Below are 23,387 nucleotides of genomic sequence, written 5' to 3' on the forward strand. Positions count from 1 at the left end.
CCGGGGCTTGTGTAAGGCGTGTGTAAGACTCTTCCCCATCTCACACTCCTAACCCTGAACCCCTCCGAAGAGGCACCGCCCGGCTCCAGCGGCTGGAGTGGGCACCTGGGCTCTCAAGCCCTGGACTGGGGTGGGCCTCGTTGGGAATTATTACTGGGCCCAACTGGAGACCATGTCTCCACGACTCCCTGGTGGTCGAAGGGGCCCTGGCTCCCCCGTGCCCCACCCTCCCCCAACTCCCTGCAGCGCAGTTCCTGCAGCCTCTGGGCGTGGGCACCTTGCTTTCCTGGGTCCTGGAGCCCCCCTTTCCCAGGCGCGATGGGCTCGCCTTCCCTGTACGCCAGGGCAGGGGGCGGTGGTGGTGAAGGCGGGGGTGGGGGGTGATTCCTCGATTCCTAGGCGTTCACTCTAGGGCTCCGGGAAGGCTGTGGTCTCTGCTGTGTCCCTGGGGCAGGAGAGGAGACTCAGGAGTTGAGGGGAGGGAGAAGGGGTGCAGGATTTGGCACCGACATTGCGCGTGACACTTCCGCCATGGGGCTCGGGGCTTGGCGCTGGACCTCCCAGTCTCTGAGCCTGAGCGACAAAGAAGGGGAGTCTTGGAGGGGGGAGGGGCACCAGGAGAGGGCAGGGGTGTTTTCCATCAGAGTTCAAGGTCGCTGGTGGAGGACTCCGTGGACTGGAGTGGGCTTGCGGCGCCGGGTGGCGAGGAGACGGGCGGGAAAAAGCCTCTTTGGGGCTCCAGCGCCCGGCGCCCCGAAGAGCTGCCAGTGGAGGGATGAAGTGCGGGGTCCCGCCCCCGACGGCTGCCCCGGGCTCCTGAGGGGCTGCGGGCGGGCACACACACCATCACCACCACCGCCGCCGCCCGACCTACTACTGCCTGTCCATTCCTTCCCGGAGGCGCACCTGGAGAAGCCTGCGAGCCACACTCCGGGCCTTTCTACCAGCGGGCCCCTCAACCCTCAGGCTTTTTGCAGTTCCCAGCACCGGGCTCGCCCCCGAAGAGGCCTGGGGCCCTGTCCTAGTCTGGCCCGCCTCGGGGAGCCTCAGAGGGTCCGGGAGCCACGCGTCCTTCTCTGCCCACCGAGTCCCCCGCCCCCGCGCAGCCGCGGAGTCACTTACCAGACACCTCCGCCCCGTTCCCCTCGCACCTGACAGACGGCGGGACTGGGGGGTGGCCCCGCGGGCCGGCGGGCGGGGCGCGCGGCCGGGCCGCGGGCCGGGGGCGGGGACGGGGTGCAGAGGGGCGGCCCCTGCTCCGCCCGCAGCTCCCGGCGCTGTGGCTGAGACTCGCGCTCACGCTCGCACTTTTCCCCGAGCCGCGTGATGTCACGGGGAAGCAGCCAATCCTGGCGGGGCCGCGCCGCCCGCCCCGGGCCGGCCACCCAACGGGGACGCGCGGGGGGCACCACCCTGGGCGTCGGGGACCCCTGCTACGCGCGCCCCTCCCTGGAGCCGGCCGGCGGCTCTCGGGCACTGTGGAGGGGGGTCACCGCCCGCGGTCCCCAGCGCGGCTTAGCGGGGGGCGCTGCCCTCCCGGGAGCCTGGGGGTGGGGTGGGGTGGGGTGGGGTGTCCGCGTTGTCATGGGGACGCGGCGCCCCCTCGCGGGCTGGGAGGGGAGCTGGCAGTCCCGTCTGGCTGCGCTCCCGCCCACGCTCTGACCAAGCACCGGGGACGGGGAGGGGGTCTCGTGCCCCGCCCGGATCTCTCTCCTCACACTGCCCGGCTCGCAGCTGGACCACGGGGGCGCGAGTGTTTGACCCTAACAGGCGGTTATGGGTGGGTGAGCGGGGTGGGCTTTCTGCCGTCCGGTTCCGTCGAGGCAGAGAGCCGAGGGCAGGCAGTTTCGAGCCTGGAGGCGGAGTATTGGCCGCCCGGCAGCCAGGGAAGAAGGGGCGCCGTCGGGGCCTGGGAAGACGCTGGAGAGAGAAGCTAGGCGATGGTCCCTAGGGAGAGAGGAGCCGGCTCATCGCACGCAATCCCGCCCGACCCCCATTCCAGCCGCCAGGCTCCCTGCTCCCGCTCTCCAAGCCGGGGAGCGGGTGCGCGCCCTTTCTCCAGCCCCGGGGACAGGACGCGCCGCCCATCCAGCCTGGAGGGCAAGCTCTCCGATGCCTGTGAGGGAAATCCGAGTGCCCAAGGTCACCTGGGGTGGAACCCGGAACGAGACCCTCGAGGGAGAGAGCTGCTGGTCTCTTGAGGTGTCCGGGAACCACACGGGCCGGAGCCCTAGGGCTCGGGGCCTTACCTGCCCCGAGCGGGAGGGCGGGTTGGGTCGCTCGAGGGATGAGCGCTGGGAGGCTTCAGCACCTCGGAGAGCGCCACCTCGGCGCTGACCTTGGCGGCTCCGCTCGGCCTGCGGGCACCAGCGTTCCGGTCTCCCCCGAGACCGCCCTTCCTGCGGCCGGCCAAAGTCCGACTCGTCCCTCACCCGCCGCAACGCCCGGGCCTTGTCACCCCAAACTCGGAGCGCGAACATCCGATTAAACCTTAAGACGGATGGTTTCTTTTCTTGGAAAAACAATTCAAGTCCCGCCCCTCCTCCAGCCTCCCCCAAGGGTTGGGCGGGGGGCTGTGTATGCTGGGCGCCGGGAGGTGGAGGGCGTACCGCAGCGGAGGAGGCTGCAGGAGCTGCCAGAAGAGGGGCGGGAACTCAGGCAGGAGCCAGCCCCGTGGTGCTCACCGTGTGGAGCCCTCTGTGCTGAACCCGGGGGCTGCAGCTGGCAGCCTGGGAGAGAGTGAGACGCCATCGTCTTTTACCTGAACGGTCTGGTCTCCCCTGATTCTCGTAACCAAAGGGTGGAAAAAGCCCTGCTGTTCTTGCCCCCACCTCACAGAGGAGCAAACGGGCTTGGTTGGTTCACGTGACAATTAGATGCCTGTCGACACTGGTCTCCCTTTTCCACATCCCTCCTAGGGCCCAGGAGAGGGCGGTCCTTCTAGGAGGGTGAAAGGGTGTGTTTGCACGCACATGCAGGTTGGGATGAACTGTCAGAGGAGGAAACAAGCAAGGCCACTGGAGGCCGCAGAAACTAGAAAAGTCTCCCCCAACCACTCCCTTGAATTATTCCAGAAGCTGTCGGGCAAAGCTGCCTCAGTTTTTCCAAAATGCCTACGGTGCGGTAGGTAGGGCCTTGGGCATCCCCCAATCCCAGATCCCACAGTGAACGGTGGAGAGCAGAGTCAGGAACCAGGAGACCTGGTTTAGTCTTTACCCTCTACCTTTGATCCATCTGGGTCCATAGGCATCTTGAAAGTCGCTCAGTCGTGTTCGACTCTTGGCGACCCCGTGGACTATACAGTCCCTGGAATGCTCCAGGCCAGAATATTGGAGTGGCTAGCCTTTCCCTTCTCCAGGGGATCTTCCCAACCCAGGGACTGAACCCAGGTCTCCTGCATTGCAGGCGGATTCTTTACCAACTGAGCCATGAGGGAAGTCCATCTTGGGTCCACAGAACTGCTGGGAACCTGTTGCCTCATCTCCAGTTGGGATTGCTGAGCTCTGCCCCACTGACCCTGCAACCTTATCATCATAAGCAAGGGGGCCCATCGAGGCTCTCCCTATGCAGACAAGGGCTTTCTAAGGAAAGGGGATGGTGTGGGGATGGGAGCTGCTGACAGGGGCCTCCGACAGATAGGGGCTGGGTTCATGTTTGGCCAGTAAGGACAGAGGCAAGGCCAGGCAGGACTGAGTTTAGGTCACTTCATCCACAAGGCCTCTTCATACCCCCTTTTCCCCAAAGTAACAGAGCACATCAGGGTCCCATCTGGGTTCAGACCCTGGCTCCACCAGTGAGCTGTATGGTCTGGGTGTACCCACCCGCAGAGGGTTTGTGGTAAGGTCTGAGATGCTAAACACCGAATCCTCGGCACACGCTTTACAATCAACAAATTCAGAGCCCCCATTCAGACCACGAAACTCTTCCTCCCCTGGAGGGCTGGGTGGAGGGCAGGCACTGCAGGGGGCGCCCTTCTCCTTCCATCCTTTAATGTGCGGCTCAAATCTCACCTCTTCAAGGAGGCCTCCTCCTGCCACTCCAGTGCTCTTAGAGCTGGAAGTAAGGAGGCTGCAGAGAACAAGCTCTACCTCCTATCCGGAAAAAGTGAAGCAAGAGAAAAGGCAAGTGGCCCAAGGTCACACAGCCAGCTGATGTGTCTCTGGGTCCAGAGCATGCTATAATAATACTTTAAATGAAATTCTAGTGCTCCTCACCATATAACTCTTCACATGGTTGTGTATTATTTGCTTTAATCTTGTGGTTGTATCTCTGCTGGGGCAGAGCAGACTTCTGTATGCCCCACAGTGTCTGGGACAGAGTTGAGCACACACAAGTTACTCGAGAAGTACTTGTTGCTGCAAAAAGCCCTGGGGGTGGCTCTGATCTCCGTGTCCCCCCTGTGAGAGAAGGGACAAGAATCCTTCTTCCACTAACTGGTTTAAAACTCAATGGCCAAGACCCATGACCACAGCAGACCCCTGGGCCACTGCCCTGACACAAAGCAAAGGGAAACCCAAGCCCCCAGCGCATGGCATCTCGGGGGGGATACCTGTAGGTAAGGCCCAGCTCCCTGCTGACCACACCTGGCACCCCAGACACCCATGACACATGCTTTCCAGGACTGCAGGGGAGCCAGCTTCCCGGTCAGTGACTTCTTCACTCCAGGCCCATCATCCTGAGTAGGAAGCAACCAAGATGAGTGACCTCCCAGCATTCCTACCTACCCACCTGTTATCATGAAGGATGCCCCAAACCTTACAGGCCCCTAGAAGCAGGCAGTGGCGGGACACGGATGCAGCGTGAAGTAGAGGTGGTAGCCCTTACCAGAGTGGCTTCTGCTGAGGCGTCATGGGGCTCCCCACCGAGGACAGCAGCACCAGCGGCAGCGCTCAGGAGAACCGGGGCAGCTCGGCTCCATGGCCCCCACCCCACCCCGTCCCTCCATCCCCCGTGGAAACAAACAGAGAGGAGACTGGTGAGGGGCGTATCATCATTTTAATGATGTAGATCTTTGGTGTTTCCCTCATTAGCAGTCAGACTATCCCCTCTCCTCCCACCACAATGTTGCTATGATGAGTTACAAACAGAAAAGTAATCACATTTTTCATACTGAAAACAAAATAATCAGAGCCTTGATTTCTCCACTAGAAACTACACGTACAGTTCAAGATTCCACATGCAACACCTTAAATCACAGACCAAGACCTCACATTCTGACCCAGAGTCTCATCCCCTCCCCCAGCCTCGGGCTGGCTTTGGCCTAGGCTCAGCAGTGCTGCTCTGAGGGCCTTGGGGCGGGCGGGGAAGGAGGAGCTTGGTGGACGAGCCCTGGGGGCTGGCCAGCCTACACCCCCTCTCCTGAGTGAGGGCCTGCCCCCTGTCCCTTGATTACATCCTGTCTCGGCAAGCAGGCCGCCCCCTCCACTCCACAGTTGTCCCCCGCCAGTAACTGCAGAAGTCCCTGTCCTCAGGAGTCTGGGAGCCGGGCCTGCCTCATGACTGTGGTCTCTGTGGGGGAAGATGATCAAGAGGCTGAAGCTCTGGAAGGCTCAGAGATGGAGGTGGTTTCTGGGGGCCGGGCCGTTCCTCCTGCGTTAGGGCTCCTAGTGGCTCTGCCTGCATGATAGGTGAACGGGGAGAAGCTGCCCCACTGGCCACCGGCCAGGATGGTCGGGCCCAGATCTGGAAGACTGTTCACCCTCCTGGGGGCTCTCTGCCCAGGGCTGAGTCCCTTGAGCCTCGGTTCTAGGAGAAAGGGGGGTGGTGCGTGGCAGGGATACCCACTTCCTCCTCACCCGCACTGAGCACAGCAGTCTGTGACCCCCTGGGCTCCAGATCCTGGAAGGGTCTGGTACCCGGAGGCAAGCCTGGCCCCTCGCACCGCCTCACTCCCTGCTGCCCCCACCCTCACGCTCCTGTTCCCTGACACAGCCCGCGGTTCCCAGTCAGCTGTGAGGTCCGGTCTCTGCTCAGCGGTTCAAGGGGAGGCACCAGGGCACGCCTGTCTCTACCTGTTCCGTGGCTCCCCGCTGGGGCCTGCGGCCTCCCCCCTGCCGCTGCCCCCGCCATCAGGAAGGTGGTTGCTGTTGGTCAGGTCGCAGCGCTGTGGGCTTGGTCCCTCGGTGCTGGGGAGGGGGGCAGGAGGAGGGGCCGGGGAGGAGGAGGGCAGGGCGGGCTCCCGCCCAGGGGTAGCGGGCCGCTCCCAGGAGGCTGTCCGGGGGCTCAATCCTCGCTCCGCCAGCTGCCCAACTTCCGGGAGCAGTCCCCGAGAGGTGGAGGGCTGGGGCGAGGGGGCGCGTGCGGCCCCCGGCTCAGCGCCCGTCTGGGAGCTGCGGTGAATGCGGTGGCTGACGATGATGTTATTGCCGAAGCCGCCCATGGAGGCCATGGTGGTGCTCTGCTCCCGCTGCACCACGGCCGTCATGCCCCCTTCAGCCATCAGCCGCTGGATCCTGCTGAGCGCATCTTCCCCGCTGGCCCCGTAGTCCGAGCCCTCCCCTGGAAGGTACAAGGCAGAAGGGAGGGAATCAGCTGCTGGCCTGGGCCTCTGAGTCAGGCAGGGCAGTGCTAGGAGGAGCGGGAGGATTCTACCTACAGGCAGAAACAAGGCGGTGGCCAACCCCTCATTTCAAGAATCAATCAAGTGGATTTCCCTGGCGGGCCAGTGGTTAAGACTCTGTGCTTCCAATGCAGGGGGGGTACGGGTTCGATCCCTGGTCAGGGAACTAAGATCCCACATGCTGCATGGTGCAGCCAAAAAAAAAAGAGAAGAATCAGTCAAGGACTTGAAAGTTAGATAAGATGCCCCAAACAATCCTAATTCATACTTCAGCCTAGGGGCTGAGACTGCTCACCTGGTTAAGAGCGGGGCCTGGACCTGAAGCTGGAAGTCTGCCTTTAACCCTGTGGACACCAGAGGCAGGCTGGTCTTGCATCCTATGGAGGTGGCCCAGAGAGCTGGTGGTGTCTGCCCCTCCCTGCCTCACACAGCCTGGTAAACCTGGGCCTGGGACAGGGTCCATGTCTGGTGTTTGGGAAGCGAGGGCGCCGTACAGGGTGTGGCTAGAAGACAAATGCTCTGCTGGGCACCTTTTCAAAGCTGTGTTCTTCTAAATGCACATGAGGAAGACGATTTTCAAGTGTTACTTCGAAGGCATTCTGTCTCCTCTTATTGTCCCACTCTCCCACATCATTCCCCACGTGCTGTTCTCACGGGGCTGGATGCCTGACACCCTCACATTTCCCTGGAGGCAGCCAACTGCCCCGGCCTGAGATTTCAGTCCACATCTCGAGGGAGGAACAGGGAAGGTCCTGCTTTTTCCCCAAAGGCCTGAGCATCTCCTTGCAGGGGGCAGATGACACTGGCTCAGATCTTGGTTCTGCCATTCACTAGCTGTGTGACCGTAGATAAATCCCTTGCCACCCACATTCCTCAGTTTTCTGACTTGCAAAAGAGGGATGAAAACATCCAGCCTGCACGGTGCCAGGCGGAGGGAATGAGATGATGCCCGTTAAGCATCTGGTCCACAGCAGGTGCTCCGTGGTGGCTGTCGTCAGTAACCCGGACTCTGCAGGAAGAGCCCCACCCCTCTAGCTTGGGCTGCTTGCTTGTGCTCAGCCCTCACTGGGCAGGTGAGTGGTCTAAGCCTGTGGGCAGCTATGATCAAGGCTCCCAGGCTGCCAGGGCTGCTCCACCAAACGGTGGACGGGTTTGTGTCCTTTGGCTATTTGTTGGCCACTTGGGGACTTTGCAGTTTGGGTGGCTTTGATGGTGAGTTTTGAACTTTTGGCAGTATTGTTGTCAGTTGCTACCTTTGTAAGACTTTCTTTGCTGCCGCACCATCCAGCGCCTTGTCACTGCTTGCCTGGTCAGTAGTGGGTGTCCAAGCTCTGGTGTTAACCCAGCTGTGCCGACGTCCTGGCAGAGCCCTCCGTCCTCGCGGGAGCATGGTGGCGTGTGCTGGCGGTCCCTCCTCGGGGAGACAGCCCTCCCCAGCACTGAGCAGGGACTCCACCGAGGCTTTCGCTGATGTCCAGTTTGCTTTTCTCCAGATTTCTGGTAAATTCTACCGTCCCACCTCCAACCCCTCAAGGCAGCTGCTTTAGGCACTTCCCCCTTAGGCAACTCAGGCCAACTCCAAGGGCAGGGGAGAGAGAACCTGAAGGGCTCTTGAGCACTCCTCTCAGGAAAAGCCGACCAGCAGCAGGTAAGGGGTAAGAGGAAAGGGCAACCCAGGGCCTCGCTGCCAGCAGAGCGTCGACCCTGTGAGCCAAAAGGGATGTCTGGGGAGGGCCCGGGGGACCCCCTGCGCTCACTGCCACCAGCAGTTTTCCAAGAGCTCCATGCACCGAGGGCTCCCCAGCCTTGTCCGGGGTGTGCAGCGGGCTGGCCCACGGCCTGCTGGCATTGGAGCTCACTGGCTGGGCACCGTGCCCGGTGAACACTCCGCTCTTTTCCCGTAGCTCACTCTGAGGGGCAGGGCAGGGCTGCCTGGGGCCTAAGGGAGCTGTGACAGTTAGGCTCCAGCACAGCTGTGGGCGCCTGACTCTGGGCCCTTCTGTCCGTTCCCGCTACACCGGTGCCTGGGTCCCGGCCGTTTGTCACCGCAGCTGCGACTGTTTGTCCGAACGGGACTGTGGGCTTCTCTCCCCTTTCTCCCGGCCTCCGGGCTGCTACTACTGCCATCCTAATTCCACTCGGAGCCACTGGGTTCTGGTTGAGTCCATACTCTGTTCAAAACCCAGCAATCCCGAGAGTCCTCAAAGCAGTTAGGACTCTCACTGTGACACTCAAGGGCCCTCCGGCCGGGTCCCAGCTGCCTCCCTGACCACCCCTCTTTCCACACCCACAGACTCGGCGCTGCCACGGGCCCGGGGCCCCTGCCTGCACACACCGTGGAGCTCCTCCCTGTCGCACACCGGCCCGCTGCCCCACGGCCCAAGTCCTCTTGTTCTCAGGGCCAGGGCCCGCCCTCGCCCTGCCCAAGACCCTGCTGGGCACGGCTGCCTCTTCTCTGAGCCCCGCAGGGCTCACACCTCTCCACGGCAGAGTCTCTCCCTTCTCGGCTCCGGGTCCCAGATGGCGTCAGACTACATTCTGATCCCCTTTGGGCTCGCACTTGGAGTCTACCTGTCAAATGAATGTGTGGGTGACTCAAGGGCTCCCAGACCGCCTACAGGCATTCCGGCCTTCAGGGGGCCTCCAAAAGCTGGGCCCGTGTTACCCTCTGCCCTGGGGTGCACTTCCACGCCCATCTCCTTTCTGGACTTAATGTGTGAGGGGAGAGACGTGGCTTCAACTCTGAATCTGATTCCCTCTGGGTTCATGGCGCCTAATACAACACTAGATGTAAAGTACTCAATAATTAAGATTGGATAGAAGTGTTTAAAACATACACATTAACGGTTTTCTCAGGACTGGGTGCGGGGAGCTTCAGCCAGAGCTGTGAGCTATGCCACCCTCTTGGGAGCTCTAAGCCAAGGCTAAGAGCCCAGGTAGGCAGCCAGAGGAGAACACCCCGGGCCTGCGGGGAGTGGCAGCTGCGGTCAGGGATCCAAGCTAAGCTCCAGGAGCAGGGGCAGCCACAGGAGTTAAGTTTGCGGTTGCCTTCCCTACAGCAAAAGCATTTCTTTTTGTCTTTGAAAAATGGGAGACTGATTTCGTGTTGACACGAGATCATTTCCTTGGCAAGGTATGTTCTGGATGCAGAAGCCAGGGTGGCATCAGGAACTTCCCATGATGGCCAGTTCTGGGGTCTCCCCGCCCGGAAGAGGGGAGCCAGGCTGTGTCAGGGGAGGAGCTGCCTGTCCTCATCTTAGGGGCACCCTGTCCCTCCCCCTCACGGTTGCTTTTCCCTGGTCCAAGGCCCAGGTTCCTGTAGCCGTACTATCGTCTTCCCCTGACAACAGAAAGGTCCAGGCACCCTTTCGCAGTGGTCAGAGGCAGAACTGTGGGCTCCCAAACAGTGTAGCACAGCCAAGCTGGGGGCAGGGCCCCAGCTCGGCTCAGTTCATCCATTCCACGCTTGCGGAGGGCCCACTGCTTGCCAGGCAGGCATGGCGGCAGAGCTGGGAGCAAACACTCTTGTGGAGTGATGGGCAGGGAAGCTTTAAAGCTGGACCAGCAAAAGAGTCAACATCTGCCAACTCCCCCCATGGAGGGCTCCTCCAGGAAGTCCTAGACAGAACTGAATGGGTTGTAACAAAATTCCTACCCAGCATGAACGTGAGTAGCTGAGAACCCTTCAGTGCTAGCCAATGGGAAAGGGCTCAGAGAGGGGCCACAGAATGGCAACTGCCGCAAGTGGAGTCGGCTGCCCACCCTAAGGCACCTCGGCCCCTGGCATGTGGAGGGATGCACGCGGGTACCCCCACGGGGCCCGCTTTCTAGCTGAGCCCAGAGAAAGAGTTAACCAGCTTGATGCGGTTTCTTCTACATGCTTCTGCAGATGTGGTCACTAGTTTGCTGACTGGGGGTGGGGGGGAGAGGAGGAGAGATGTGTGTGAATGAGTAAGACAGTAAGAGAGAGAGAGAGAGAAAGCTGCTGTGCCTGCCTCCTAGATGGGGAAAGCAGACCAGGGAGGAAGTGTGAGCCCGAGGAGACTCCTGACCCCTGCTTCCCCTACCAAAGCCGCAGCAGCGGATGGCGGTCAGCGGCAAAGCACCCCAGGACAAGGTTCCTGGCCCCAAGAGAGAAGAGGCTGGCTCGCTGGTCAATGCCCCCTGCATTCGCTCCCCTTCTTTCTAGGCGTGGGTTTTCTGCAAAGGACTATGACGATGTCCCTTTCAGAGCCAGAGGTCCAGAGCTCCAGGTAAAGGTCGCCGGGCCACAGAGAGACGCAGTGAGCTATCTGAGCTACTGGGCCACGGCTCCCCTCCCGGCTGCCCCCTTGCTGAAAAGCGCCTCTGGCCTCTGAAGGGCTCACCCTCCACCAACCGCTCTGCTTTGCAGGGAGGAGACTGGGAGAGAATGAAGTTCTGGCTTCTGAAACTGGAAAAGAGACTCTCCTTTCTCCTGCCAGCCCATCCTCCCTACCCCCAAACACGAAGAAAGGCACTTACAATCATAATTGACTGGGGGTCAGAAACAAGCTGCTGCGAGTCAAGAAATAACCAGAGCGTCTTTGGCAGGTGAAAACACGGGAGGACGCCCTTCTTCTCAGGTGGGTGGCCCCCGCTGCACTTGACCTTGGGGGCAAAGGCCTCCCTCCCCAACCAGCTCCCTGTAACCTGCCCTCCCTGCGCGTGCAGCCTCAGTTCTCGACACGCGCTGACCGGCCACAAACAAGAGCCCGCCAGTGGTCCTTGGTGCAGGCTGTAATGGTTTTGAGCTTGGTGCCCTTGCAGGTGCCATCCCCTCTGCGAGCAGTGCCTGTCCTCCTCCGCACCCCACTTTGCCTGGAGTTTTCCTCCTCATCCTGGAAGGTGCAGCTCAGAGTTGCCTCCTCCAGGAGTCGTCCCTGAGCCCCAGAACCGGGGTGCAGCTCCCCTCCTCTGCAGCCCCGAGATCCTAATCACGAGAAGTCACTACCCGCTGGGTGTCTGCCTCCCTCTCTAGACTTCAGCTCCTTGGGGAAGCACCAAGGCCTGTCTCGGCAGCCCCAGCAGCTGACACATGGAGGACAGCAAGGGGTCACGAGACCGCGGCAGAGGGGCCACCCAGACCAGGACTCCGCCCGGGGCTGGCGGGAGGTGCTCGAGCGCTCTCCTCCTCCGTGAGGCCCGGGCTGCTCTGGCAGCTCCACCCACACCAGGGGTTTCCACCCAACAGATGGAGGAAGCGGCCCAGGCCACAGACCGAGAGGGGACTTGGCTGTTAAGACGAGGCAGCTCGCGGCAGCCACAGAACAGTGCCCGGGGCGGGCACTGCGGCACGGAAGCTGTGCTCTGAGGGGCACAGGCAGATCTGTTCCTCTGCCTGAAGCACACCTGTCTTCTCCTGGTCTCTCTTGAGCAGGTGGCTTACCACAGACCTAGAGAAGATGGGGCTGTCTGGAGGCTGCCGTGTCTGGAGCCAGGAGCAGCCAGGGGCTGGGGTAGGGGTAAGGAGAGCAACCGGCTGAGAACAGCCTATTGAACACAGCTGCGGACACACTCCAAAGGGGGCCTGAGCGCTAGGCAGGGAGGTGCTAATTGGTCCTCAGCAGCGTGAGGCCAGCACGGAGCTAGGTGAGAGGAAGGGGCTGATCGTGAGCCAGGCCGCAGCCCCAACAGCCATGAAGGACGGTGTATGTAAGGGCCTCCCGATCGGCCGGGCTGGAGCGGGGAGACAGCTACCCCAGGTTGGGGCGGGGAGGGGGGGTGGTGGCCCTGGCAGCTCTCTGGCCTGTGAGCTTGCAGCAGGGTGTCCCTCTTGCCTTTTCTGCGACTCTCTGAGCCCTCCAAGTTTCAGAGGATAAGGAGGTCAGGGTCCCTGGTCAGGGCTGAGCCAAGCTTTAAGAGCAGCTGGGAGGCTGCAACAGGTGGCCCAGATCAGGGAAGTGACATTTCTGCCCAAGAAGGCGCTTAGCACTGCGAAGTGGCACCCGCCCTGGTGGCCGTGGCGTGCTCCCAGCACCACCTGTCTGCGTGGTAGGCAGGAGCCTCAGGGAGGGGCGAGAATGGTCCTCACCACCAATCTCCCTTCCCCTCTGGCTTATTTCCCCTCTAGCGTTACACGGCTCCTACCTTCACCAGGACCCGAAGTTGCCGTCCCCGGCTCCTGTATCTCCCGCTCCGTCTGGGTCTCTGCGTTCTGCAGCTGCAGGGCCAGAGTCTGGGTGCCCTGAGACGTCACCGACGTGGTGGGGTTCCGGGGCTGCAGGCCAATGGCATTCATCAGGCCCATGTCTCTGTCTGTCCTCCATGTGGCTCTGCTGGTGCTAGAGACAGAAAGGCAGAAGGGAGTCGGGCAGGGCTGGGGACAGCGGCCCCCCAGAGCCCTGCCTGCTCTGCGCCTGAACTTGGCACAGCCCCGACCAGGGCCTGCAGGCTGAGGCCCACTCCCACAGTGGCCTCTCGCTGCTGGTTAACTTGTATGTGTCCTTCTCCTTCAGATCAGTCCACGTCCTGGGACAGTGAAAAGGAGGTGGCAGAACCACCCAGCTTTTGCAAAGTCCAGACATTCAAACAGTGAGGGCCTTTCTGGGGAGGCAGAGATGGCTGATCTTAAAAGACACTTACTCAAGATTCAGGAAGCCACCAGCTGAGTGGCTAGAAGCCATGGGACCAAGGGTTAGCAGCAGAAGTGGCCCTCTCTTCAGCTTTTCCTTCCTTCTAACTACATGGTGACAAGATTCCAGATTAAATTCTTGGAACTTCCACTACATAGGACTCCTACTGAGGCTGTTTGGGGATCCTCCTAAGAAGCAGGGCACACCAGCTGCCGATGAGTGAGGCCAAGACCCAAAGCTAACCCCCCCTTCCTTGGGCATTTCCTGGGCACGGACCCTCAGGACAGCAAGGCTGGCAGCAGAGGGAGGCCGTGATGCTCAGGACGGGTACCAACCCCTCCTGTCTGGAGTTGCTTCTGGGGACTGTGCCCGGGACTTCCTCGAGGAAGCAGTGACTGCTTCATCACTGACCCAGCGCTTTGTTTTCTCAGAACATTCCCGTCTCCATTAATGAATTAAATGATGGGAGGATCAGCACCAAGTTCCTACTAAGTGGTCCCTGGGGAGGGTTTGTTCCTGGGCTGCAGCTCTGGGCAGCTTGGTCCCCGAGGCCTGGGTCACGTGGGAGGCTGCCCATGAGCAATTTCCTAGGGAGGGCATCCCTCTCCAGAGCTCTCTCTTCACTGCGGCTCCCCTGGACACCACGGCCAGGACTGGGGGGCTGGATGGGGTCCTAGCTGGTCTTCAATCGAGACTTGGAGAGCAGAGGTTCTGTTCTCTTTCTTAGCCATGAAACACTTTTCTTGAACAAAACCACGTACAAAAGCTCAAAGTGTGAAGCTGAGCAAACGGGAGCTGCTCTCGTGAAGGGACACCCACGAAACCCCCGAGCCAGGTCCGAGGGCACTGCACTGGAGCCCACTGGAGCGGCAGGGACGGCGGGCCGTCTCCTTTACACACTCACCCAGGCCTCTCGCCACTTCGGCTGCTGGAGTGAACAGTGAAGACCGTCTCATTCAGCTGGTCCCAGTAGTACTCAACACCAGAGTTTGAGGCCCTGGAAATCAGTTGGGAAGGAGATAGGGGGAAGGCGTTAGAGAACGGCTGGAACTCCTCGCTCCTTTCCCCTCCTTCCTCTCTCCTGGGACTGGGCTGAGGCTGGGAAGAGACGCTCCGTGAGGAGGCTCAGTGCAGAGAGGCCTGATGTATCTCCAATAGCCCCAATGCCTGGAGTGGCGGCTTCAGCCTTTTCCATCACCCAAAGCCTAACTGGCTTCTCTTGGGGGCTGAGAGAAGCAAAAAGATAGCCACGCTAGTCACAGGCAGTGAGTTCCGCATATTCTTCAGCCATACAGGGCAGGAGCTGAGATGGCCCTGGAGACGCCAAGTGCCACAGCCTGCCCTGTCTAACAGCCCTGCTCAGTGTGCGGGACGGGAGTGCAGGCTCTCACTACTGGGTCTTCCCTACAGCCATGCAGCCAGGAGAGAGGCAAATGAGGGCAACCTGACATTCTTATTTTGCCTGGAGCTCAGAAGGCTAACAGGAAAAAGCTCCCGCTGAGCCAGAGAGGCCCACATCTCGTTCTATTCTGGCCCGAGAGACTCCTTTGCCAGGTAGAGGCTGGAAAAGCAACGGGGAGAGCTGAAGATGACCTGGGAGGGCTCACAAGCTTCTCCAGGGGCCGGGGTGAGGAGAGGAACTCCAGCGGCGATAGGCTAGACAGCTGATGGCAGAGAAAGGAGTTTCTGCCCATCAAGTTCTCCCGGCTGCCAGCCCGGCCCTGGCTCCTCCTTTCCCTGCAGTGGGGTGTCCAGCACTTTATCACATTCTCACCCAGGCACAACTGCCAGGAGGGAAGCGGGGGCCTCTTATTTTTCTAGACTGACGTGCCTCCTCAGGCAGCAAGCCTGGCTGCCAGTGGTGGGTGCCAAGACGCAAGACGCCTTTAATTTTAAAGATTCCTCACTGAAAAAGATGCTACCTACACCAGTCACAGGGCTCAGGGTGGGGTGCTGCTGACGGTGGTGAAATAAGAGGGTAAAGAGTTGGGAAAGAGGTGTATTTGAGCCCTGTGATTAGCACTCTGGTGTCCGTGAAGAGACTGTAAGAGACCAAATGGCCAGCTCTGCTCCTCAGAGGGTCAGGGCATGCACACTGGGCTTGAAAAGCTCTGCTGTAGACGGAATTCCCTCAAATTCACATGTTGAAACCCTACCCCCCAAGTGAAGTTGCTCAGTCGTGTCCGACTCTTTGCGACCCCATGGACTGTAGCCCACCAGGTTCCTCCATCCATGGGATTCTCCAGGCAAGAGTACTGGAGTGGGTTGCCATTTCCTTCTCCAGGGGATCTTCCCAACCCAGGGATCAAACCTGGATCTCCTGCATTGTAGGCAGATGCTTTACCAACTGAGCCACCAGGGAAACCCAAGAGACAGGGTCTTTAAAAGGTAATTAAGGTTAATAAATAAGGTCACAAGACTGGGACCTTAATCCAAAAGGACTCAGGCCTTATAAAGGAGAGAGGAAGAAAGATCTTACTCTCTTTCTCCATCACGTGAGGACACAGTGAGAAGAGAGAAGGTGATCGTCTACCAGCCAGTCAAGGACTCCTCACCAGAACTCAACCATGCCGGCACCTGATCTCAGACTTCCAGCTTCCAGAATGGTAGGAAATAAATTTCTGGTGATTAAGTCACCCCATCTGTGGTATTCTGTTATGGCAGCTCGAAGTAAGAAAAGCTCCAACGAAAGCCTAGAGGCTTAGGTCACCACCCTGAACAATAACAACACAACTTCTTCAATAAAGAGCAAAGGGAAGTCAGCGGGTTGTGAGGATCAGCCAGGAAAAGATGAGCTGGGGGCGGTGATGCAGGGTTATTCCTTCCTAAACATGAGGATGAGATAGAACAGGGGTCTGATGGCGCCTGCATGGTGAGAAACTGTGTGTCAGGAGGCCATGCTACCTCAGGCAAGAGGGGACAGGCCCCAAACCCGTCACCAGAGGGCCACTAAGGTTCTGGGGATGAGGCTTCACCTGTGGGGAAGGGCCGCAGCCACAAAAGGGCTTGTCCTCTCTCTGCACTGGACTAATCCCCACCCCTCCCCGGCCCCCAGCTCCACTAAGAGGGCAGCTGGCGTGATCTTCAGACACGCCTTCTAAAAGAACATCAGTGAAGAATTAAAGTTCAGGGTAATGACACCTGGGGCTTCCCTGGTAGCTCAGTAGTAAAGAGCCCGCCTGCTAATGCAGGAGATGTGGGTTCGATCCCCGGGTCGGGAAGATCCCCTGGAGAAGGAAATGGCAGCCTGCTCCAGTAATCTTGCCTGGAGAATCCCATGGACAGAGGAGTCTGGTGGGCTACAGTCCACGGGGTAGCAGAGTCAGATATGACTGAGTGACTAAAATGAAAACAACTATGACACTTGCAGTTGCCTCTTACAGCAGCCTGGAGGCTAGGACTGCAGCCAGCACCCAGAGTCCAGACACCTCAATCTGAACACTGGCCACTCCCACAGACACACAGGGGGTGGCGGGTCACACTTCCTGGGTCTCAGTGAGCGGCTGTTTCTCCTCGAGGCTGCAGGGAGTTGAGTCACCAAATACTCAGCTACTTTTGTGAGGGATGTCTGAGAACTACAGGGCGGTGGAGGGCAAAGGTGAGAGAGAGGACCTGATGTGCAGGAAGAGGCAAATGGCCAGAAGTCAAAAGCAGAGGCCCCCCGGAAAACGAAACCACCACTACAGTTTCTGATGAGCAGATCCGGGCTGCGTGAGGCACCATGTGAAGCCAGCTGCCGGGGAGCCTGATTTACAAACTTGTCAAGATTTATTGACAAGTGGCGATACCATGTGGGTCCCCGCCAAATCCTTCCTCTCTAATTCCTCTGCACCGGCTGCTACCCCGGGCTGCTGAGTGACAACAAACTGTTCACACTGAGCCTACACCAAACCACGTCCTGGGTGACCAGGCCCCTTCCTTCCCGTCTCAGAGAAAAGGCCACCTGAAGGCACTCCCTGAGCTGTGACTGCCAGCAGGACGCTGACGGCCAGAGCCCCACAGACACTTCCCGTCTGGCAGCCTGCGTCCTCAGCCCCAAGCTGCAAACTCTGGTCGTTTACTGAGGGTGTCAACTGCCAAACAGACCAGGGGCAATGGGGACTATCAACGTGCTGCTCCCTTCTCCCCCTGACACCAATCCCCTCTGCTTCTCACTAAGAGGTCCAATGCAAGCCATGATTTGTTCTACCTTCTGGGGTCAGACCAGCTTGACTATGACAAGCTTGTGCATTTGGTTGAAAGGCCAGGCACCAGACCAGGGAACAGAGTCAAAGATAACCCTCTCTGGCCATGGAAACTCCATTCAATACTCAATGTCATTATTTCCATCTCTAAGCTAAAGAACGGTGCCAACCTTCTCCTTTCTCCTTGGTCGTTAGGGACGATGAGTGAGTCACCACTGTCTGCTCTAGGTCCTTCCTGGAAGCTAGACAAAGAGGGATGGAGAAGAATGGGAAGGCCAGTCGGGGTCAGCCGTTTCAAACAGACTTCTGTTCAGCACCTGGCTGCCTCTGTGAACGGTGCTTCTGGGCCTGGCTCAACGACCCCTCATGACACTCTCACACAGGACTCTGACTCCGAACCTCCCAACTTCTAGGGTATATTCCCTTTCAGGACATTCTTCTTTCATCTATCAGTGGAGGCTTGGAAAGCTCCATACAGCTTTCTCCTTGGAAAGAAGGTCTCTTTTTGGGGGGGAAGGGGGGTGCAGTCGTGCCATGCAGCCTGTGGGATCCCAGGTTCCCTCACCGGGGACTGAACCCGGGCCTTGGTAGTGGGAGTGCTAAGTCCCAACCGCTGGGCACCAGGGGATTCCCCCCGGTCTTCTTTTCTCCTGACATGAGTCGCTGAATTCTGCCTTCTGAGTGGACTCTGACACGCAGTGGTCTTCCCAGACGCACCTCCCCACCCCCATTTGCAGGGCTGAGCCACGAAGAGGAAGTGAGCAAGCAGTGCCTCACACCCATCTGGCACTTCACACCCACTGCGGTCACGGGTGGGGGTGTTGGCTGGGCTGGTGGTCAGCCAGAGGCACAGGCGTGGCTTGGGAGAAGTGTGGGGTGAAGCAAAGGAGAAAGGAGCCCCTCACTGCTAGGAAGAGGGGGCGGGCACCCGGGCTGTCAGCCACTGAAAGGGCTCCGTATACAGGCCGAAGGGACAGTGGCTCCTCTCCTCACCTGTCCTAGGAACTGCTGCGCCTGGACAGACAGTGTTTCCTGAGGCTTTTTTCCCCTACCGTCAAGTGGGGTGTTAAAACCAATCAAGAGATGCCCAAGAAGCTTGTTACCTCTGTCTCTGTGCTCGGGGAGTGTGTCAAGGCTAAGACAATGGAGAAGAAATCAAGAACAGGACTGAAAGCACAAAACGTAGTGCAACTGCCTGAGCTGGAGACAAAGGCAGACAACCACCTGGCTTGGAGGGAGGGCGGTCATCTTGGCCCAGCTGGCTGGCTGGTGTGCCCTTGGGAACGGGGGTGCCAGGGAGCTGTGTCACGCGGGGCCAGGCAGCAGGCGACAACGCCGGGCTTCTACTTTCCTATTTGTTCTCCTCATCCTGGGCCGGAGACCACTCAGAGTGCGTTCAAAAGATGTTCATGGGGACTGCCCTGCTGGTCCAGTGGCTAAGATTCCTGCTCCCAATGCAGGGGGCTGGGGTTCGATCCGTGGCCAGGGAACTAGATCCCACATACCACAAACTAAAGACCTCGTGTGCTACAACGAAGGGCGGCTGCTGCTGCTGCTGCTGCTAAGTCGCTTCAGTCGTGTCTGACTCTGTGCGACCCCATAGACGGCAGCCCACCAGGCTCCCCCGTCCCTGGGATTCTCCAGGCAAGAACACTGGAGTGGGTTGCCATTTCCTTCTCCAGTGCATGAAAGGGAAAAGTGAAAGTGAAGTCGCTCAGTCGTGTCCGACTCCTAGCGACCCCATGGGTCTGCAGCCTACCAGGCTCCTCCGTCCATGGGATTTTCCAGGCAAGAGGACTGGAGTGGGGTGTCATTGCCTTCTCCACAACGAAGGGCTGGTGGAGCCAAATAAATAAGTAAAATATTTAAAAAAACAAAAAAAGCAGTCCACGGTCTCACTTATCCTTGCTCATTTCCCACTGCCTCAGTCACCTGACCCACTTAAATGCCTCACGGTGATCTGGAATTGCTTTCTTCACCTGACATCTTGCGAGAGTCACAGAACTGCAAGTGGTATATTTTTCTGTGGAAGAGAGTATGTTGCTTTTGTTGGAATTCTAAAGCGGTTTTTGATTGAAAAAAAGGTTAAGAATCAGCTACAGGAAAGACTTCTGGACAGCAAACTTAGGAAGCCTCATTCTGTCACTGATCCGCCGGGAGACCTGCGGTGGGTCTTAACTTCCTTACCTGAATATTGTTCATGGTACTTCCTGCCTAAAGTATAGAAATGAAGGTGATGGAAACCTGGAGAGCCTTTAGACAACCTGGGACAAAGTCTTGTCCATCTTAATTTACCCTGAAATATCGGCCCTAAGGTATGGGGCATTGACTCACATGACTCAAGACATCAGGAGCAAAGAACGCCACCAAATAGGCAGGCTCAACTCGCTCGGAGTCCAACACAACTAGGTCTGCGATGGGGCACTGCTTATTGTGTCAAACATGACTGCTCTCCTGTCATGGAGGAGACTTGACTTGCTGGCAGGGAAATGAGCTCCCCAGGCTTCCCTGGTGGCTCAGTGGTGAAGAATCCGCCTGCAATGCAGGAGACAAGGGTTCAACCCCTGAGTTGGGAAGATCTCCTGGAGGAGAAAATGGCGACCCACTCCAGTATTCTTGCCGAGAGAATCCCGTGGACGGAGGAGCCTGGCGAGCTACAGTCCGTGGGGTCGCAGAGAGTCAGGCACGACTGAGCAACTAAAGAACAACAGACAGCAAGAGAGCTCCCTGGGCAGCCTGAGATGGCTCCCACTCGCGGAGACGCTGGACGCTGAAGGCGACATATGGGAGAAAAGAGAGGCCGAAGCCAGCTGCATGTCTGGCTGAGGAGTCTGTGACTCACACCCAGTGTGTAGGCTGGGGTTTCAGATGTAAAAGCCTCTGTGGGGCCACGACAAACTGGGAGCAGAGATCCTGCCTCTGCTCAGAGCAGACCACTGTTGGAAGAGAAGGGGCTGGGAGCCTGGCTGGACAAGGTGAGCAGCTGGAGCCAGAGACAAGACAGCAGTGCTGAGAAAGGACGCCCCGCAGGAAGAGGGAAGGAAAGGCCCGCAACTACAGGGCTGGTGAGAGTGAGACCACAACCCAGAACTGCCAGTTTCGGAAAGATGCCTGTTAAGAGTCCTCTCGTGAATGACCAAGAAAGGAGGAGGGAATTAGACAACCAGAGCCATGTGCTTTGGGGAAAAGCGGCACGTAGGGTAAAATCCTTCAGGGCAGACAGATCCAGACGATGGACAGGCTGGGGGGAGGGCAGAAACGGACAGATCCAGCGCCTGGATTAACAGTGGCACAGTGGTAAAGAAGCAGGCTGTGTTCTGGAAAGGCACCAGGAGCTAGTGAAAGGGCCGGCTCTGCAGTCACGGAGTCCAGGAGAGTCTGGCTGGCAGAACCAAGCAGCCTCCGGAACCAAGCAGCCTCCGGTGCCTGGAGCAGCCTGACCCTCCCTGTGGCAGGGGCTCTGAAAATTCTAGGTGGGATCAAACAGCTGTTGTCAGAAGCAGATATTCTTTCTCCTGGGCCACTGACCTAGCTCAGCGGACAAAGGCTCAGCCACCTGTCCCTTGCTGGACCACCAGAACTGACCCAAACACACATTTTAGGAAAAATCACCAAGGGCCCAATCGAAAGGCAACGTGGACACGCCCAACAGCCAGAGACCCTAGCAGACCAGCCGGGCCCCGCCCACACTGTGCTCTGCAGGCTCCCCTCGGACAAGACTCCGCAGTGAGTGAGGAGGGCCTGGAGGCAGACGTGGCACTTAATCAGGTGGATCCCCGCAGTGGCCCCCGCAGCCCTCGGCCTGGTCCACACTGCAGCACAGAGTCCGAGTCTCCCCACCTGGCTGGCTCTGGAAACTGATGACAGACCTGGCGGACTCCCAGGGCCCTGAGGGACAGGACACCTGAAAAGACCTCTCTGCCCCAAAAACCAGGAGGCGGAAGGAGGTGTCATAAGGATGTAAGACAGTAATGCTCTGGTTCCCCGCCGCCTCCCACCCTCTCCTTCAATCAAGACCAGTGAATTATCATTTTCACTTTAAACTGAGCTTTTCAATCTGCCTTCAATGTTATGACATGGAGGCCCAAGCGGAAAGGAAAGCAGGCAGGACACAGATAGAGCCAGGCTGTCAGAGATCAGTGGCTTGACAAATGAGGGTTTTACTATTCTCTTAGTTTTATTTCTTAAGTTAGGGTCTATGGCATTTACACAAACCCAAGACCACCTGCTGAATTTTTCAAAAAGGGTTTAGAAAAGAATCGTTGATATCTATGCTTCTGCCTGCAGGGAAACTTGACTATCACTAGGAAACCAGAGAACCAGGGAAAACAAAGAAAAAACAATACTGCCTCAGATTTAGGAGCTCTTGGTAACTACACCAATCTTTTGAAGATTTCCGGGATGGAGAGCTACCGTTCAGAGGTGGAAAGGACTCCTTAAGGAGCGATGCTGAGGATGAGGTAGGCTCTAGCAAGGCTCGGATTTCGTCTCTGGAAGACCCCACCTCACCAGCCAGACCCACAGGTGAATGCTGCTGACTCCAGTCCTCTGCCCGCACGACCCCCTACACGCCCCCCTCACCCCGCCCCGGCCCCCTTGAGCCACTCACTCTGGTCGGCAGATCACCAGGTCTCCTTTGTTGGTACCATAGGCCAGGCCGAGCCCTGGTTCAGGCAGCCACCGGGCAGAATTGATGCTGACATGTCTCCGCTGGTCAGCAGGCATGGGGTAAAGGACGTTGAAAACTCGCTGGGTGGGGGAGAAAGAGGGAAGAGAAGAGAATGGGAGGAGAAAGAGTCTGTTACCGAGAGTAACAAAATCCAGGGGAAACCGAGTCCCTCCCACGGCCTGAAGCGAGCTAACCACAGGGAAGACAGGACATGGTTAGACTGGGAATGCATCTGAGAGCCTGGGGACGCACAGGAGAGGGCAGGACCCTCTTACCTGAGGTGAGGGCTCAGGACTGGTCAGGAAATAACAGGGCATGTGGGGGCTTTTCTGCGTGAAGCTTCGCTGTGCTCCCCTCACAGCCTCTAACGGTTCTCACTTCATCGCTTTCACTTAACCCCCTGGAGAGCCGCATGCTGAGCCCAGCACACCAGGAAGCACTGCCCCGAACTTTCCTCTGACCAGACAAACAGGGAGAGTCAAGCTCCCCTGGTAGCCCCGTTACCACGGAAACCACAGCACTCTCACTGCAGTGGGAAACTGGAGGTGATGGGGGGGCGGGAGGGGGTGATAACATCAGAGAACATCCTTAATTCATCTAATTAAAAGCAACATTAGAACTGCTATTCTTAAGGAAAACGAAGAGGTGCAGTAAGATGTAGGAAGCAAGGCAGAGGGAACTCTTGAAAACACAGGTACACGAGTTCTTTCTGGTGTATATAAAAGCACCTTAAACAGACTGTTTCTCAAAGGGAATCTCCTTTTGTCGGTCTACATCTTTGCAAAGCTGCTGTTTATTTCCTCAGGGGGCAGCTTAGCTCTGTCTCAGGTTGGGCTGAAGGTGAGATCTGGCTACTGATCGACACAATGTTCCAGAACCAACTTCAGTCAGAGACGGGCCAGGCAGCGGAAGAGTGAAGGGCAGCATTTTAGAGTTAGAAAGACCTGTGTTTGAGTCCCGACATTACTGCATTAGCAACGTCTCTGGATCTCCGTTTCAACACAGACAGCACCACCACTCAAATAATGGGGCAGATGAAAAGAAATGATGTATATAAAATGCCTGGTGCAAGCTCAGAAATGGTAACTCTGGTTATTACAATATTTCCAGGAACCAGCATCTGGGGCTTCAAAAAAAGTCATCAGGGCCTATGAAAAGGACATGAAACTGAGAATTTATACACTAGAGTTTTAGTCGATATAAAGTTTTCTCTTTTAGCCTTTTAGGTTTTTTATAAAATAAGGATGAACTTCATCTGCCTTTACCTGTCGCTAAGGGTTGACGGAAGGGGGAACAATGAGAGAACAAAGGAGAGCATGATTTAGAAGCAATATTAAAGCATGAATTCAGGGCAGGATAGTAATCATTACTTTTCTCATTAT

The 23,387-nt window shown here is 58.1% G+C and overlaps 1 protein-coding gene and 1 non-coding gene across 17 annotated transcripts in view; both read right to left on the bottom strand.

The window, feature by feature from the left end:
* Positions 1-4,976: 4,976 nt before the first annotated feature.
* The window catches only part of AMBRA1 (autophagy and beclin 1 regulator 1), a 168,093-nt gene continuing 149,682 nt past the window's right edge, over positions 4,977-23,387 (bottom strand). For 6 of the 16 annotated variants that reach the window (XM_081538478.1, XM_081538474.1, XM_081538471.1 and 3 more), the window contains 5 exons: positions 21,946-22,085; positions 14,057-14,149; positions 12,668-12,861; positions 6,012-6,498; positions 4,977-5,745 (listed from right to left, as the gene is read on the bottom strand). In XM_081538478.1, coding sequence (XP_081394604.1) covers positions 5,604-5,745; positions 6,012-6,498; positions 12,668-12,861; positions 14,057-14,149; positions 21,946-22,085 — 1,056 coding nt within the window. In that variant the 3' untranslated portion in view covers positions 4,977-5,603. Of the gene's footprint in view, positions 5,746-5,919; positions 6,499-6,595; positions 6,741-6,854; positions 9,131-11,093; positions 11,974-12,667; positions 12,862-14,056; positions 14,150-21,945; positions 22,086-23,387 lie in introns of those variants that run through there. The other 10 variants (XM_081538476.1, XM_081538475.1, XM_081538470.1 and 7 more) reach the window with 5 other exon arrangements.
* Positions 15,443-15,514, bottom strand: TRNAC-ACA (transfer RNA cysteine (anticodon ACA)). Its single transcript has one exon. It is a non-coding gene; the product is annotated as a tRNA-Cys (tRNA).

The sequence above is a fragment of the Giraffa tippelskirchi genome, chromosome 11 (genome assembly GCF_054371585.1).
Source record: "Giraffa tippelskirchi isolate mGirTip1 chromosome 11, T2T-mGirTip1v1.2.pri, whole genome shotgun sequence".
Classification (NCBI taxonomy): Eukaryota; Metazoa; Chordata; class Mammalia; order Artiodactyla; family Giraffidae; genus Giraffa; species Giraffa tippelskirchi.